The sequence below is a fragment of the Cupressus sempervirens genome, chromosome 5, assembly GCF_028749045.1.
Source record: "Cupressus sempervirens isolate cs-2001-9-10 chromosome 5, ASM2874904v1, whole genome shotgun sequence".
Classification (NCBI taxonomy): Eukaryota; Viridiplantae; Streptophyta; class Pinopsida; order Cupressales; family Cupressaceae; genus Cupressus; species Cupressus sempervirens.
Window position 1 is genome coordinate 1,008,778,861 of NC_143122.1, and position 16,625 is coordinate 1,008,795,485.

The 16,625-nt window shown below is 34.2% G+C and overlaps 1 protein-coding gene across 1 annotated transcript in view; it reads right to left on the bottom strand.

Annotated features, from left to right (window-relative positions):
• Positions 1 to 510: 510 nt before the first annotated feature.
• Positions 511 to 16,625, bottom strand: part of LOC149559351 (cysteine-tryptophan domain-containing zinc finger protein 7-like) — a 48,256-nt gene continuing 32,141 nt past the window's right edge. The window contains exons 2-12 of the mRNA XM_089828399.1: positions 14,708 to 14,780; positions 13,278 to 13,411; positions 12,789 to 13,139; positions 11,336 to 12,675; positions 10,681 to 11,141; positions 8,002 to 8,112; positions 7,190 to 7,893; positions 6,886 to 7,049; positions 5,714 to 5,874; positions 880 to 1,037; positions 511 to 699 (exon numbers count right to left, since the gene is read on the bottom strand). Of these exons, the coding sequence (XP_089684525.1) occupies positions 511 to 699; positions 880 to 1,037; positions 5,714 to 5,874; positions 6,886 to 7,049; positions 7,190 to 7,893; positions 8,002 to 8,112; positions 10,681 to 11,141; positions 11,336 to 12,675; positions 12,789 to 13,139; positions 13,278 to 13,411; positions 14,708 to 14,780 (3,846 nt within the window). The remainder of the gene's footprint in view (positions 700 to 879; positions 1,038 to 5,713; positions 5,875 to 6,885; positions 7,050 to 7,189; positions 7,894 to 8,001; positions 8,113 to 10,680; positions 11,142 to 11,335; positions 12,676 to 12,788; positions 13,140 to 13,277; positions 13,412 to 14,707; positions 14,781 to 16,625) is intronic.

Below are 16,625 nucleotides of genomic sequence, written 5' to 3' on the forward strand. Positions count from 1 at the left end.
CTTGTATCAAAAAAAAAAGTGTCACAATCTAGAGCTACGAATTATGAGTCAAATTGAATCCATCGATGTCTTTCAAAATATGTAGACTCCCCTTAGAGGAGAGAATGAAAATTAGTAGTCAAATGTATATTGATTGAAAATATTTCAGAATTTGCAGTACATTCCATAAACGATAAGACTCCTAAAACACTTCATATGAAGTTGACCTGAAGATCCAGGAAGGAATTCAAAAGTAATGTTTATATTTTATAGCAAGAACATCACATGAAATCTCTTACAAACAGCTTCAGGATACATGCATTTTTCGTTCACAGTTCAAATCCTGCCTACTTGCACATTTCTGATTCTTCAAGCAAGATAACATAGTAATTTACATAATTTACACTAGTCGTAACTCATACACAACCTATTCATGTAAGTAAATGGTAGAAATAATTGCATGCATATTGCTCCATAATCCTTATTACCTCCTTATTTCTGCAAAAATTGTTGTTGAAGCCATAATAGATGTCAACATAAAGATGCAAATTCCATGAGAGGGATTACAAGACTGAGCAGTCCATCAAGATTATGAAAGTTCAGATTGATAGCCTTTTTCACCACAGATATTTCATGTTCTCTATAACTTGAATCACTAGCAGCATCCAAAGCACTACCTGCTTTTGCAAAAGCTGCAAATGATGCACTAGCATCATCAACCTGCAAGTATAAAAATATTCTCTTACATGCTTTAACTAATAGAGACTGAGAAATAAGTACAAAAAATTGTTCAGAGGATAAAACAAAGCTAAATTACATGGATCAATATCACAGTGCAATTTCATATTCTAGAAAAACATGTATCATCTACCAAATGCCCCAAGGCAATTTTCAACTTACAAATTGTAACAAATGGTTATAGTGTTGGCAGTGTTGTGTATCAATCACATAATTTCCTGATGCATTTAGAGATGCAACTCGTTTTTGTTGATTCACTACTTTTAATGCATGGCGATTCAAGTTGTCAACATCAAACGCTAATGAACAAGGAGATTCACCTGCACAAACAAAAGTTTAAATACTAGTAAATATGCTAATTATAAATCATAATAAGTTCACACAACTCAGTATACATTACTACATTTTACTACAATGACAATCAACAACTACCCTGGGCATTAGATGTCTCTCCGTCTGCACATACTATCCATTACAGAAAAGACTAATCTTAGAATTGTCATACAAAAAGTTTGGAATTTCAACCATATAATGGACAAATCAAGAATTCTGATGCCTAAAATCCAAAAAATTCACTGAAAATCTAGATTCGCAGTATCTTCTTTAATTAGTTAGAATTTGTTGTTGGGAAACTTGGGTAGTTAAACAGTTGGCATACTTGAGGGAGTTACACGGATGGGAGCATAAGAAATTTCTCCGTATCACAGTAATATGTCTCCAGAAGTCAAGAGACTTCAGATGAAGTTTCTTCAAATCTCTCTTAGAAATCAAGAGCTTCCTATAGAAGTTTCTTATTCTTTTATGTATAAATCACATTGGTTATCTTCCTAACTGTCGATATTTTGTTGGCAGAGGCTAAAAGCACTAAAGAAATACAATAGGACTTGAGGTTTATTTTACGTTTTGCATTTAATTGTACAGATTTTTCTAGTATAAAATATTCTCAGCTCCCAGCAAGGTATTAGTAAGGAGAGAAACAATAAAAAGGACTAAGATGTTTTTCCACTGAAGTTTTATTGATTGATTCTAATATTGCTAATCACTGAGTGGCACCTTATCATGTTTTTAAATAAGGGCATTCTCATCCTAGTTCTCATCAACTTTTTCTAGGTGGCTATTATTAAAAATTTAACAGCTTGCACTATAATGATGACTATCAAATACCAATATAATATGTCTTTGCTTTCAGTGAAATTTTCATCAGTAGTTATAGTTTTTTCTATTTTAAATTTTAAATTTTTTAGGTTGTATAGAACTCCATACTTTTTGTTCATTTAAACATTTAACTGGTTTTACTTTTTGATATTTATTATTTTCTTTATTCTCAATGGAATGACTAGATGTAACCATCAAAACACATGATTGTTTAAATGCTCTAAAATGATCACCAACTAAACTAATGATCAGGAGTAAGATGTTTGTCCAGTAAACTATTATCGATTGACTGATAATTATTAATATTCCTAACCTTTGAACGGCATAGTATCATGCTTCTAAATAATGGCATTCCCATCCTAGTTCCCACCTGCATTTTCTAGGTGGCTGTAATGTCCCCTTCCTAAGCTAGTTCAGCATGGTGGCATCATTAGGTTATTTAGCCGATTCCCAAGCGCTATTGATTAGGATCAGGAAATCTTGGAAGCAGTATCAGGTGGGATGTGATATTTAGACATTTGAATGAGCATAACATTTCTTTCTACAGCCTTTTGGGTTAACTCTCTCATGCCTACTATTTTTAGTAAGTTAGTTATCAGCTCCAACAGAGTTGGCATACTTGCTATTTTTAGTATTGATGGTAGGTCCAATTTTGATGATCATCCCAACTTTGATATAGGCCAGGGATTTTACACTAAATGATGATAAATTATATGTTAATAGAGTTAAATTTAATATAATATATTAAATTTATCGTTATTTTTATTTATTTACTTAATGAAGGGACTATAGAGGCCAAACATTAAATTGAAGATGATTTATTTTAATGAATGGGCCTTTATTATTTATTGCTACAATGGGAGATTGGAAATGGAAGTGCTTCTTATTAAATAAAAGCGAACAAAATATTCCTGAAAAATAGTGAAAAAATTAAACTATTTTTTAAAACAATGAAAAAGAAAAGCTATTCCAAGAAAAATAGTGAAGAAGCATGAGAAATATTCTCAAAAAGATAGCAAAAAAGCAAAAAGTGTTTCCTTTTCTTGAAAAAGCAGCGAAAAAGCTACAAAAGAAGGAATAGGACTCTCATTTAGGGATTGTCATGTCCCCAAATTTGAATGTAATAATTTAATTTAATTAATTAATTAACTGGTCCCAAAAATTTAAATAATATAACAAAAGGACCTTTAATTAGTTACTTTAATTTATTAATATGGGGCACAAGTTAATAATATTTGTATTTGTGCTTCCGATTGATTTAGTATATCTCGGAACCATTTTTTATTTAATTGTGTCTGTAGGTAGGTGTGGCCGTCAACTATCTTTGTACACCCTCGGAAAGGTTTCCCCGACAAGTATTTAAGCACAACATGTAGGTAGTAGTAGGTATGCGATTTGGTTTATTATTTCTCTACAGCGAATTCCTGTTGGGATTTCTTTGTTGTTCGTCATTTCAAGAGTGAAAGATCTTCTCTACTTGGCTCTTCCGACTTAAGTGGGATTCAGCCCTCACCCTATTCTGTTTGTATGGTTTTTCTTCGATCTGGCGAATCAAAGCGGCATTTTATCTATCATTGTATTTGGCAAATCTGAAGTGCTAATATTGTTTCTCTATGTGCACTATCTTTATTTGCAAATACTCATATCTGCATCAATCTATGATTTGGTTTTCAATACTTGTACTAGCATTGTTTGGTGTCTCTGACGAATGCAATCATTTGTATGCCAACTCTGAGCACAATCTAAATCATTGGCGCAACTTGTAATACCTTACATCCCACACGACACTATACCATCCGTACACTTTCCATAACCCTTGCCTCCACCATACATCACCACATAGCCTCTTTCCATATCCCGCACAGTTGCTTCCTGCACCGTACGACCTCCTCCCTACACCGTACGGCCTTGCACAACACAGCCAGCTCCACACCCCTTCACTATATGACTACATCTCCATACTCCTATCGTACGGACTCCACACCTCCACCGTACAACCTGCCTTTGCATATCATACATCCTTCCCTATACCATGCGTATGGTCAGCTCCAAGATATTGTACGGCCAGCTCCATTATACCGTATGGTCTTTGTTTTCCCCTCCCAATTCGGTGTGATACATGTTTTGAACCGTACACCATCTTCTTGCATTATATGGCCACTACAATTCGTCTCCATCAGTTGGTAATTTGGTCAAACGAGCGGAAATCCTTACGCAAGGAACGAGAATATTAGAGGGATGTTAAAAAAGATTTTGATATTGCTTCTATTTACTGAAAATTACTTCTTTGTCGTTGGTTTGCCAGACCAAAAACCCTAGTTCGCAACATTCTTCATCTTGTTGAAAGATACGATATGGAGTATAATCTCATGATTTTATTTTAGGGTCACATTTGGGTAGTATTGGAATTTAGGTTTTTAGATTTGCAAAGCTTATTGGATATCAAATTCGCTAAGAACTTCGCAGAAGACTGAGAAGGATTAAACTTCTATTTTTCTGGTTGTAACTCCTTCCTTGCTGGCCAAACCGTTTCCACCCAGCCATATCACTTCTTGAGGGTCAACATGAAGATTCTAGAGCAGCCATTGCGGTTTAAGGAGCCAATATCTGCATTCACTAAAGATCATAGTTGTTGTTTGACAGATCTAGACCCAACCATACCATTTGAAGCATTTTAGTGAAGAACCTAGGGTTGATGGAGCTTATACATGCTGATTATTATTACTGCAGTCATTTATGTTCATTCCCAGCAAATGGGTATGTTGTATTTGTGTTTATGATCAGACTTATCCATCTGGATATCTTCACTTTTGTCTTTATATTGCACTTTCAATTTGAACTTGATTTTAAAAGTGAATATTGCAAGCATTTCCTTTATATTTGCTGTCAAAGTATTGTATTTATTGCAATATAAATCAGCTCTTTCTATTCTGTTTATCAGATGGTCTTAAACTCGCAGGCAAAATTCAAAAAAATTAAGCAGATATTTACAGCGGCTAATATTTGAAACTTAACAGCTTACACAATGATGATGGCTACCAAATACTGATATAATGTCTTTTCTTTTAGTGGCATTATTTTGGAACTTCTAGTTTTTTCTATTTTTAAACATCTACATTTCTGAACTTCTATAGCACTCCATAATTTTGTTAATTTTAACATTTATGTAGTTCTATTTTTCGATGTTTGCTTTCTTCTCGAGGAAATGACTAACGATCGAGATCTGCAAATGGGTAGGAGTCTTCATGGTTATATTATAGTAACCGGGGTGGACACAAATGTCTTTGTTGGAAATTTCTTAGTTGATATGTATGGCAAGTGTGTAAGAATGGAAGATGCTTACAACTAAACCCTCTGAAATGATCGCTTATTATACTATAGATCAATGATTTTTAACCAAAACCTAGGTTGAGGACAGCTTAAGAAAAGGGCTTCAGGAGACAAGTGTTAAAAACTTGAACTCTTCAAATATATTTTGAATGAAAAATCTATATAAAATACTAAATAACCCTACCTAGACAGTACGAAGTTCTTAGTAGATACCTATAGATAAATGCATATCAGCTGAAATTATATTATGATGACAATGCTTTCCTTCACCTGTAACTTCATGTTTTACGGTTAGACTGTCAATTCCATTATCTTGCAGAACATTGAATATGGGTAACGTCTAACACAATAACAGAGTATGTCTAGAACAAATAAGCGTTCACCCTTCCATAGCATAGAAATCCCCAATGTGGTCCTCTCAGCCATGGCAATTACAAATAAAAAAATTTAAATCAACAAAATTACAAATGAATACAATGTTAAATTCTTAAAAGTGTAAACAAAAACTAACCTGTCGGAAACATAACAGCAGCTGATTTAAGTTCTTGTCTATGTCTGCTTAAATACAGATTCTTGGCCATCACAACATGCATGCATGCGAATCCTGTGCATTGGTAGGCTAGAGCAGCAGCTGCCCACTTTCCATTCCGTTCATACACCTTAGCACAATCCCTATAAAAAAAATGAGAATATTTTATAATCAATGTAGTCAAGAATTAGGAAGTGAATAATTAAATATAAACCCTCAGTGACCTTTAACATACTGTAGAAACAAAAATAGTCTGAACTTCAAGTTTAAAAAGCTCATTGAAGCAATCTTCCATTACAAAGAAGCTTTAATGTCCTTAAATTTTTAAGCTTTTAGGTTTAGCTGGTCCATTCACTCTGAAAAACACATTTTGTTGTTAAAACTATGTAACCTCACATATATATAATAGCTAATAGAAAAAGGGGACTAACATGTTACTTTTCAAAGACCAACTAGTAATTGACCCTAGGACTTCTCATGTGCATGTTAGGGTGCCCTACAACCAAGTGAACGGTCCTTTTTGTAACCAGAGCTTTTTGTAACCATGTTATTTTTCATGGACCAGCAAGGACCTGAACCTAGGGCCTCCCATGCGCAATTTGGGGTTCTCTACCACTGAGCTACAAGTCCTCTTTCTGATGGGGAAACTTGAAGACACATACACAAAAAGTGCATTTTTTGACCAAAAGATATTAAATCAATTTTCTGTCACTTGAGAAAATTTCAGGAACAAACTGTGGTAACTACAATTTAAGACTTCAAAGCAAGCTTCAAGGATGGATTTTCATTTGGTAAATCTTACTCCTGGTAGAGATTGCTAAACTTGAATTTACTTGGAAGCTTGGTCAATATAGTCTAAACCTAGATATACAAATTTTTAAGAATTTATAAGTTCAATGGAAAAAAATAAAAACCTTCTGTGAATTTCAACCATTGAGTCTCATTTTCTGAATTGGTATCAAAGGTGTTCCTACTACAGTTGAAGACAACTTATCAGATATCAAAGGTTCTCTGTTTAGAAGCTCTGTCCATTTAACTAAACAATTAGCCCAAACCATTTTTTTAAAATTTACAATTTTAGAATGCATATAATCTGTGAATTTGCTCGATCAACTCCAACCATTAAAATTTAAATGCAACTAAAAGGAACTTACTCAGAAAGCCTAGCAGAGTATGTGAACAAAGGCATAGATTTATTTCCCCAGTGCCTCACACTATCAGAACTCAAAGGCGGTTCTAAAATTGAAGCACTTTGTAGAAATTTTAAAGATGCACGGAAATAGAAACCAACAGCTTCAAGTTCATCGCCTCCATTGCTCTGGATCATACAATAACAAAGAATTAACCAACCAAAAAGACTTTAATTCACACATCTAAGATCACACAAAAATCCTAACGAATTTTGGTCAAATCCAAAGAATGAAATGTATGGGTAATTTACATGAAACAAAAACAAACCTTAATCCTATCTGCTTTCTGTTCCAAATCCTTGCCTTCTTCTAAAGCTGCATTTGCCATATATGACTTATGTTCCCTATTTGAACTTACAAGTGCTCCCTCAACATCCCTTTCTACAAATCCTTTCCACTCTGAAGATCCTTGTCTTTCAGGTCTAGTGCGAAGAGATTTAGTATAGCATGAAAGCTTAGATGAATTGGATGTAGAAGATACAAATGGAGGCCAACAAGATGATTCCTTTTTCAAAGGTTTATTATGATCAGAAAACATCTGCATTAATCCATGCTCCTTTGACTGTTGGTTGCTATGTTCTGCTATCTCATGAAGAATGCATTCTACATTTGATGAAACAGTTTTCACTTTTTGCTCTTGTTCATCTTTATTTCCTTTGCTTGCATGAGGCTGAATAGATTCTGTCTTTAAAGGTTTTACTTTTTTTCGCTTAGGTTGGCCTTCCTCCTTCCCTATTTCAAAATCCACCATGCAATTTGTTTCTACCACCCCTTGATGGGTTGCCTTTCCTTTCTTCTGCTCCATGAGTTTCCTTTTCTTGGTTACCTGCTGCTGATCCTCAACTTTACTTTCTCCATTCAAACTTTCTACACCATTTTCTTTGGTTAATGCAGCATTTGTTACAATTTTGAATCTGTTACCTGTTTTCTTTGATTTCAGAGGCAAAAAATCAACCCCTTTGGCATCATGCACTGCCATGGAATAACAAAAAAAGGTTATGTAATCTTTTCTACTAGAAAAATATTTTCCAATACATGACAATTATTGGATGATGCTTTCAAAGAATTTGCAGCTGTTACCTGGATGGTTTTTCGCCTTCATTTTTTTTGCAGACTTGCACTCCTTTAATTCGCTATCCATCTTACGCTTAACATTTAAAGTGTGTGCACGATTTACTTCAGGCTCATGGGCTGTCACGAGGCAACCAAAAACTGAAACAATTACATCCAAAAACAACGACAAGAAACTCACTAATCACTAAATGATCTATCTACAAAAGGAAAAACACTATATGAAAATAACCATCTATATTCTAAAACTGTTGGAAAACAATTATTTTTATTTCATGCTAATAAATGCAGATTCATATCAAAGTTTCAAACTCATAATTATCTATAAAAACAAATCATGATAACACAGTATCATTTCTTGCAGAAACATTGACATAGTAAGTTAGTTTCACCCTATATACGTCCCATCTGTAAGAATTGTTTTTGGTGTTTGAAGATTGGCTTTCAAAACAATTATTACATTCAGTAACTTGCAGCAACATGTGCCATGCAGAAGTGTACACCTTCCATCTACAAATCTAACTTGAACAATCTATAACCCAGGTGGTGCAAGGACCAAAGTTATAATTTATGCAATTAACCTACTAAAATTCAAACATGGTTTAACCATAAAATGATTGATAAGCCAGAGAAGATCTGAAGATAATAGAGGCAAACATTCATATAAGAGGTGCCTGTGAAGCATTCTGATTGAAAAGACTGAATACTTTAGCTAGATCAAACAACCGCCAGGATTTTATAACAAACTAATGATATATGCATTCACAGTTTTTGTTAGTTGCGACTGTCAAATATGCCAAGTTACTTCAGCAGTGATTTACTAACATCTATGTCCTATCACACACCACTACAAGATAGTAGTTACATGGATGATAATTGAAAGGCAAAATTGCAGGTATAATTATAGTCTTCAGAGCATGCCCATCCCTACATTGATATTTTATATGCGCACTGACATACATGATCAATTTTTTCTATATTTTGTAATGACAATAAATATAGACACACACACACACACAAAGTCTAATTCTATAATTACATGTAGAGCATTGGATTAAATAGAATCTTCAAGTCTGAATACCTCATAATAATAACACTTTCACTTAATTGAAAAATTTCTCTGGCTAGCTTTAGAAACACAGATCTCCAATTTAATATTTTTCAATTTGAGCCTATTAAGCAGGTTTGGGGAAGCCAAGGGAAACAATGAAGTGTTCCCAAATTTCACTGTTGTAGAAACTATGGTACTTTGTAGCAATTATGAACTGTATTCAAGCCCAACTGAACCTTAACAGGACCAAGGGATAATTTTTCTTAGTTGGATGTTGCATGCCCTTAGGCTTAATTTGGTTGAATAAGTTTCCAGGCACTCTTTGTGGATTTGCTCTCCAAAACCTACCATGATTATTTATGGGAGTTGGAACAACTGATGGCTTGGTTCCAAAATTTAAAAGCTCAGGCACAATTTATCTAAATAGGTTAAGATAATTATTGATATATATGCACTTATGTTTATCGGATACCTAACCCTTATAGAAATAACTTGCCTTATGAATTATATTTTAAACATTGTATAACAAGATTGCAAGATCTAAACCAGACTTGATAATGACATTTTATTGGTAGAGGTATAATCTTAACTATGGATAAGTTTCTTGTTTTAAATGAACTTAAGATTTCAGAGCAAGATTTAGGAAAAACCCAAAAGGGGACACTCCATTTTTGTGTTTGCTTGGGTGAGACTAGGTATAGAACCCCTCCAAATTTTATCTTAAAAATTTACATGAAAAATTCACAAATATTCAAGCACTACAATGTAAAAGTCACTTTTTATTTAATAAAGCTTTTTATTTGTACTAGCCTTCTTTAAGTAAATAAATGTGTATGCACCTCATCGGACAAGACTATTACAGGCTATCCTTTGCCCTTGGCTTCCAATGTACAATGCATCTCTGTGTCACAAATCACTTATTGTTGTAAGTTCTTGTTTGCTATTTCAAATTTGGGTTCTACATGCAAATATTTCTTCTGTTAGATACAATCACTGGAAATCTCATCCTAGGGTACAATACTGTTCATAATGGTTATGCGACTGTTTTCTTCTGCCTTCTCAAACTTTGCTATTAGATTTAATTGAGGTGTATATCTGTTTCAGATAGTCTCAGATAGTCTCAAGTTAACATTAAATTAATTGGAATAAGATTGAGTAAGCAACATAACCATTTACAACTAAAAATAAAATTTCAGCACAGACATCCTCATTCCAGAACACTATGCATATTGACTTCAAATTCGATACAAAAGTAAAATGTTACAGGAAATTATGTAATGGAGGTAACATGCTAACCTCAAAGAAGAAAGAAACAATTAAAACATTGAAAGCGTTATTAACTTCTTCTTGAAGTTACCTGTGCAGGTCTTAAATGTCAATCTATAATTTTTATAATAGTCTCGGGAATTTTCTTTCAATATCTAGAACAAAATATAATAATGACAAATGCAAAGAATCTATATGATGCATTATGAGAGTTAGCTGCATCCTGCACTGGTCAAGAAATATGCATTGGCTTATTGTGCCTCGCATATGTAAAGCTTGATATTAGTTCCATTACCATTCATAAACAACAGATATTTTAAATCTGTAAAGACAACATAGTTCATTTGAACAGGAGCTAAAAAGAACATTACCTTCACCTCCAAATGTCTCTTTTAGTATCGCCGTATCTTTAATTTTATTTCTCTGCTTGATTAGACCATTTGAATTCCCTCCATCTTTACACTGTGAAAAACTTACAGCACTTTCTTCTTGCTCCATAAAACTCTTGTATTGGTCAATTCTATTTTTTACAGGTAAGTAATAGTCCTTCCCAGAAAAAGAATTTGAGAACTTAACAGTGCCTGAAACATTTGGCATACTTCTCTGAACTAAACCTTTCTTATTACTGACAATCTTTATACTTGACTGTAAAGCCCTTGGCCATATCTGGTTTGATGATTTAGGATCAAGCATAGCTGTTGAGAGAGAAGCTGGAAGTTGATCCTCTCCCTGAGTTGTTTCTGAAGGTATCTGTGCTTGTGAAATTGCATTTTGACGCTCTACCGCCTCTGTTGTTTCCTCTTCTGGGACATTACAGTGATTCATCCTAGGCCTGGTCAGACAAAAAAACAAAATAAGGCAGTCAAATTTCCCATGACTACTTATGCAAAGCTATATTGATTTTATTTCTTAAAGAGAAAACAAATGCACAATTTCCAATCAGAGAGTAATTTCTCCCTCTGAGAACAGATATACATATTTAAACTAGCATTTAACCCAGTATCAATGAAAACCAAAAGGACTTACAGCCAAAACATCATGTCGCAAAGCCAATTTTCTTGTTGAAGGGGAATCTTTAGTCCAATTGGGCATAAGCGCCATTTCCCACATGCATCACAACACACCCAATCATCTAATCCAGAAGCGTCGGTTGCTGTATTCTGAGTTGCAGCTTGTTCTGACAACAACTTAGTATCGTGAGCTTTGATAGTAGATGCATGCTCTATTTTTTTCAGGTCATGTTCATTGGCAACATCCCTTCTCTTTCCCCTCTCAATACCAATTGAAATTTCTCTAGCAAAATATTTGTTCTTTGCTTGTTTTGTATTCTCTTTGCAAAAAGCCATGCTGATTTCTTTCTTGTGGACAAATTGTTCATTCATACAATTCGCAATGTTTCCATGTATGTCCTCCCTGCTATTGTTTTTTGATTGCTTCTTCTGCCCTTTGATAAAAACTGATTTTTCAATTAATGATTTCTTAAATTTTCCTTTTGAAACTACCTTGCTCTCTTGCTTCATTGTTTTTTTATTAACATTAATGCCATTTGTTTTTTTATTTTCCATGTCCACGCCCTTTACATGTTCTGTACTGACAAATTCATGAGTGGCTACACGTCTGAGAACATTTTCTTTTGGAATTCCTTTATTTTCAACATCCAGCACATTCTTTTCCTTGTAAGTACTAGCTCCTGAAAAACCTAACTTACTCACTTCATTGAGTGACTTATCAATCTTTCTTACGTTAACAACGTGCTTATGGCCTTTCTCCTTTCTGGTTGCTGTTTCTGGCCCATCTGCCCCACCTAGCATTGATCCCTTTATTGTCTTAGATGGCATACAAGGATGTTGAGGAGCAGCAGTAATCTCCAAATTTTCACTTTTTGATAGACAAACACTGAAATTCTTTCCATTAGCTAAAACATTTGGTTCTTCAAGCGATAGACTCGTTATGCTTTGAATATTTGTCTTCGCATTATGAGCAATTCCCATATCTGGCTTTCTTTGATGCATTTCCTTCATTGAAAATTTTGATGAATCCTTTGACACCAAAGATGCTTTAGATACTCTGAACTTTGTTCCCATATCTGTCTTTACTTTCTTCAGTTTATCACATCTGAATTCAGAATATTGCTCTTTTTCTGATTCAGAAATGCTGGCAGTGGTCTCTTTTCTTGGTGTCGGAGCTTGAATTACTTTCCCACATTCAAAGCCAATACTGTTTGCTTGGCAAGCTTTTTTAACATGTGATTTCCCTGCTCTTTTAATAACATTGCAAAACATGCTTTCCTTTCCCGGTCCTTCCATTAATATCTTTGGAAGAGGCGAAAGGAGAGAACCACCAGGCACCTCATATGATGTCATAAGCTGCCCCCAATTAACCAGAACCAATCAATAACACATTGCAAATCTACACAAAAATCCAAAATGAGACTTTATTTAGAAGAAAAGCAAATAAAGATTGAATTATAGTTTCTTACTTGAATAATTGATAAGGGACTCATATCAGGAGGGCTTTCCACCCTGGTAGTAACCATCTGACGTTTATCAAGACTTTCTAGTGATGTTGAAGATGATTTTTTAAGGCCCAAGCCAGTGGAAATCACTGTATTTGTTTGGTGGGAAATGATATCAGAACCAAACTTGAAATGCAATTTGACACCATTTGTAGGTTTTTTCTCCACAGGGAGCTTTCCATCAACCTTAGCATCATGTATAGCCAAAGTTTCCTCTGTAGATCCATGTAATGTGGTATCATTATGAGATGAATTTATGCAAGCAATTGAATCTCTTCTCCAGGCTCCATCAGTGATTGCCAACCTTGAAGATTTCTGCAACATACACATCATAAGAAAACATTTTAAGTCGAACTAGAGACAAAAACTATATTAATACAATGCTTTTCCACCAGTCTTTCAGTATTTACAATAGCTTTAGAAACAATCTTCAACAACAAATATAGAATGTACCTCCACAGCACCCTCGCTTGCAGTTGTTTGGTAATTGTAATTGTGCACTAGCCCAGCACTATTTTGTTCTTTAGGTGTTTCAGAATTATGTTCTTGTACTGGTAAAAAGGAGCCATAATTTCCAAACTTTGGCCCTGTACAATTCACACAATGGAAGGTTAATCCTAAAACAGAAACAATTTTACTTTCTCATTATTAAGTTATTAACCTAAGGCCACTACAGAACAACATATTTGCTGATGTATTACATCTGTTGACACAATGTGTATTATGCATATCAAAGAACAACATTATTATACTCCTCTTCCACAAAGTCCACCAACAGGATTCAAAACTAATTCAGTAGTACAAATTAAAATAACTATAAGAAATCACAAATTTAATTGCATTTTGAGTTACAAATCAGAGCAATACATAGGAGACAAAATGATATCCAGACTTTCTGCCATTAAGAAATAATACGCGAATTTTGTTTGACCATAATCTTATCCTTAAGGAAATCAAAAACTATAAAACAAAAACAAAGATTGTCAAAGGGATGTGAACATAGTTAAATGTACCCAAACAACATTACATTTAGCATTGCATTTTCAAGGTGAAAGGTATGACAAAAAAATTCATACAAAATTCAGCACAAATATTATCAGTAATCAGTTCAGAAGGCAGTTTCTACATCTGATGTTTACACCTGATCCCCAAAGGGTATCTGTACCTGTATACAAATTAAGCATACATATTTAAAGTAATCAAATACTAACATGAGAAATGGATATGCAATGGGCAAAACATAATTCTTTGTTTGTTGTCAGGGTAATGTTGTTTGTCAGAGACAATAAAGTTATATGCACTAGTTACAAGATTAGGAAGTCTGATCATTATCGTGACTGAATTAGTTCTAATTGGCCTAAATGACAAATCAATTTTGTAGCAAAGTTGTGACCCATGAAATAAAAACAAATGTCCCAGACCTTAATGCCTTCATCAATAACTGAAAGACATAATTTACATGCATGCACTAATGATTGCAAGCATCATTGGAATGATTAAGAACCTATATACAGTGATAACAAAGGAGACATCTTCGACATTTTCCATGTAAGAAAACATTTAACCATATTAAAAGAGATGCCAGACTATTCAAATTCTACAATACATTTGTACTATGCAAAGTCTTGGATAGCATCCTTACAAAAGAAAATAAGAATCAGAGCAAAATTAAAACTCTAATCAGAAACAAATTATATTGCTAAATGGCCAAAGAAACTAACCAAGAATATCAAGTTATAATGGCATGGTATAAAGTCCAAAAGCAAAAACATTAAAAAGAGCTCCAAAATCAGATTACATACTAAGAATCACTAGTCTAAAAACATATACCGACCAGTTGTAAACTTCAAATGCTTAAGTGAAACATAGGAGAAAAAGCATACCTCGCTTTTCACAAAGGTATTCCCCTTCAAAGTGACTTCGCATTTGCCCAAAACAATAACTAAGTCTACGTTCCTGTCATCATAAGGAAGAAACCATGGTTAGTTTTCTACAAATTTGCAACTTCAGCTTCCTTGGACAATATATGAACTCCCAAAAATAAGAAATGACAGCGGTAGGCAATTTCAACCCACCAGATTGTAATATCATTCTTCAAAAAAGACAATACGAAATATTTATGCACGTGAGAAAAAAGAAACATAGGAAAACATAAAGACAACCAGGATCTGCTCTATTTACCCTGCCAACCAATAAGAGCCATAGTTTTGTTATTTGTGTTAGTACTGTGAATTTGTGTCAACTGAGAAGAGGACAATAAAGCAAGGGTTACCAAAACAAAACGGTGCAACAGCATGATAGGGATTGAGCAATGTTGCATATCTAAAAAGTGCTCCATATTGTTGTGTTATGTTTTGAAGTTTATGTTGTGTGTAATCTTGGTCATGTGTGTTTGAGAGTCTAAGACTACAAACAGATAGAGAGAATGAGGTGTCAGATTTGGAGCTGACAATGAGAAAAAAGTGATTCTTAGGCACAACTATGTTTGTAAACAGGGTTAAAGAGTACAGCAGAGAGTCTCTACAAATAGGTTGAATATTCAATAGTAGCTTTGGAAATGAACATATCTAATTTTATGGCATCAACATTTTGGATCACACTCCATGATCCATCATCAGGATGAGAGTGCTGGAGATGAGAAGTTCTAAGATTGTGGAAGAACAACATATAGCATTCAGATGATATCCATCATAACGATGAATAATATCCATCATCTTACAAATTTTCATCTCCAGCATTCTCTCTCATCTTGATGATGGATCATGGAGTCTTCTAGAAAATTGATGCCAAAAAATTACACAGAGTCAAAGCCAGAATCTACCATTGAATACAAATGGATTTTGGAAATTTGAAAAAGTGAGAGGATCATTAATATAAAAATCAAAAGTAAGAAGATCAAGTTGGGATGGTTCAATCTAAGGGATTTAGCAGTTAAAAAATAAAATATGTGATGAGATAATCACAAGAGGAGGTCGGAATCTGACCACCTCTCAGGATTTTTAATCTCAAGGGACCCCAAAATTCCACCCTATCTATGTAAAATTCTGACAAACTTGAAAATTCTGCCCTTTTTAAATGGGAAATCCTAACAATTAGTCAAATACTGCCCAAGTCTAGGGGCAATCCAATGCAAAATTTCAACTTAAAGATGATAAAAACAAGAGAAATTGAGGATGAAAGATGAAAATCAATCAAAATCTTGGAGATAGGTGATCAGACTTTAAAGATAAATAAGGATGGAAATTAGATGTTGGGTAGTTTCAATTGATAAAGGAAGCAAATCAGAATGAAAAACCATGAAGATAGACCCTTAGAAAGAATTTGAATGCATGTGATGAGGGATGACAAGGCTAAAAGATAGATTGAGAAATCAAAAGTAGAATCAGAACTAATCCTGACATAGAGTCGGAATCCATCCACTTGTCAGGATTCTCAATCTCGACAACTCTGCCTTAGCATTGTGAATTGATTGGTGTGAATGCTGGAAACGAGAAAGTTGACAGATTGAATAAGATGAAAGTGCGCATAAAAGGAGCTGAATCTTGACATAGGGTCGGTATCTGACACTAGGTCAGAATCCAACCTCCTATCAGGATTCTCAATCTCTACAACCCTCATATTTTTGCCCTCATTTCTTGTGAAAATCTCAACTCCTTGGGCATCGTGGCATTGGGAAATAATCATTTCAAGGTGAAAATTAAATGTTTCATAGGCAAAATGAAGTTTTTATTTAAAATTGAATCAAGTCAGGGCGAAAAATAGTAAACTTGGGTATGATCGGAGATGTTAAGGAGCAAGAAA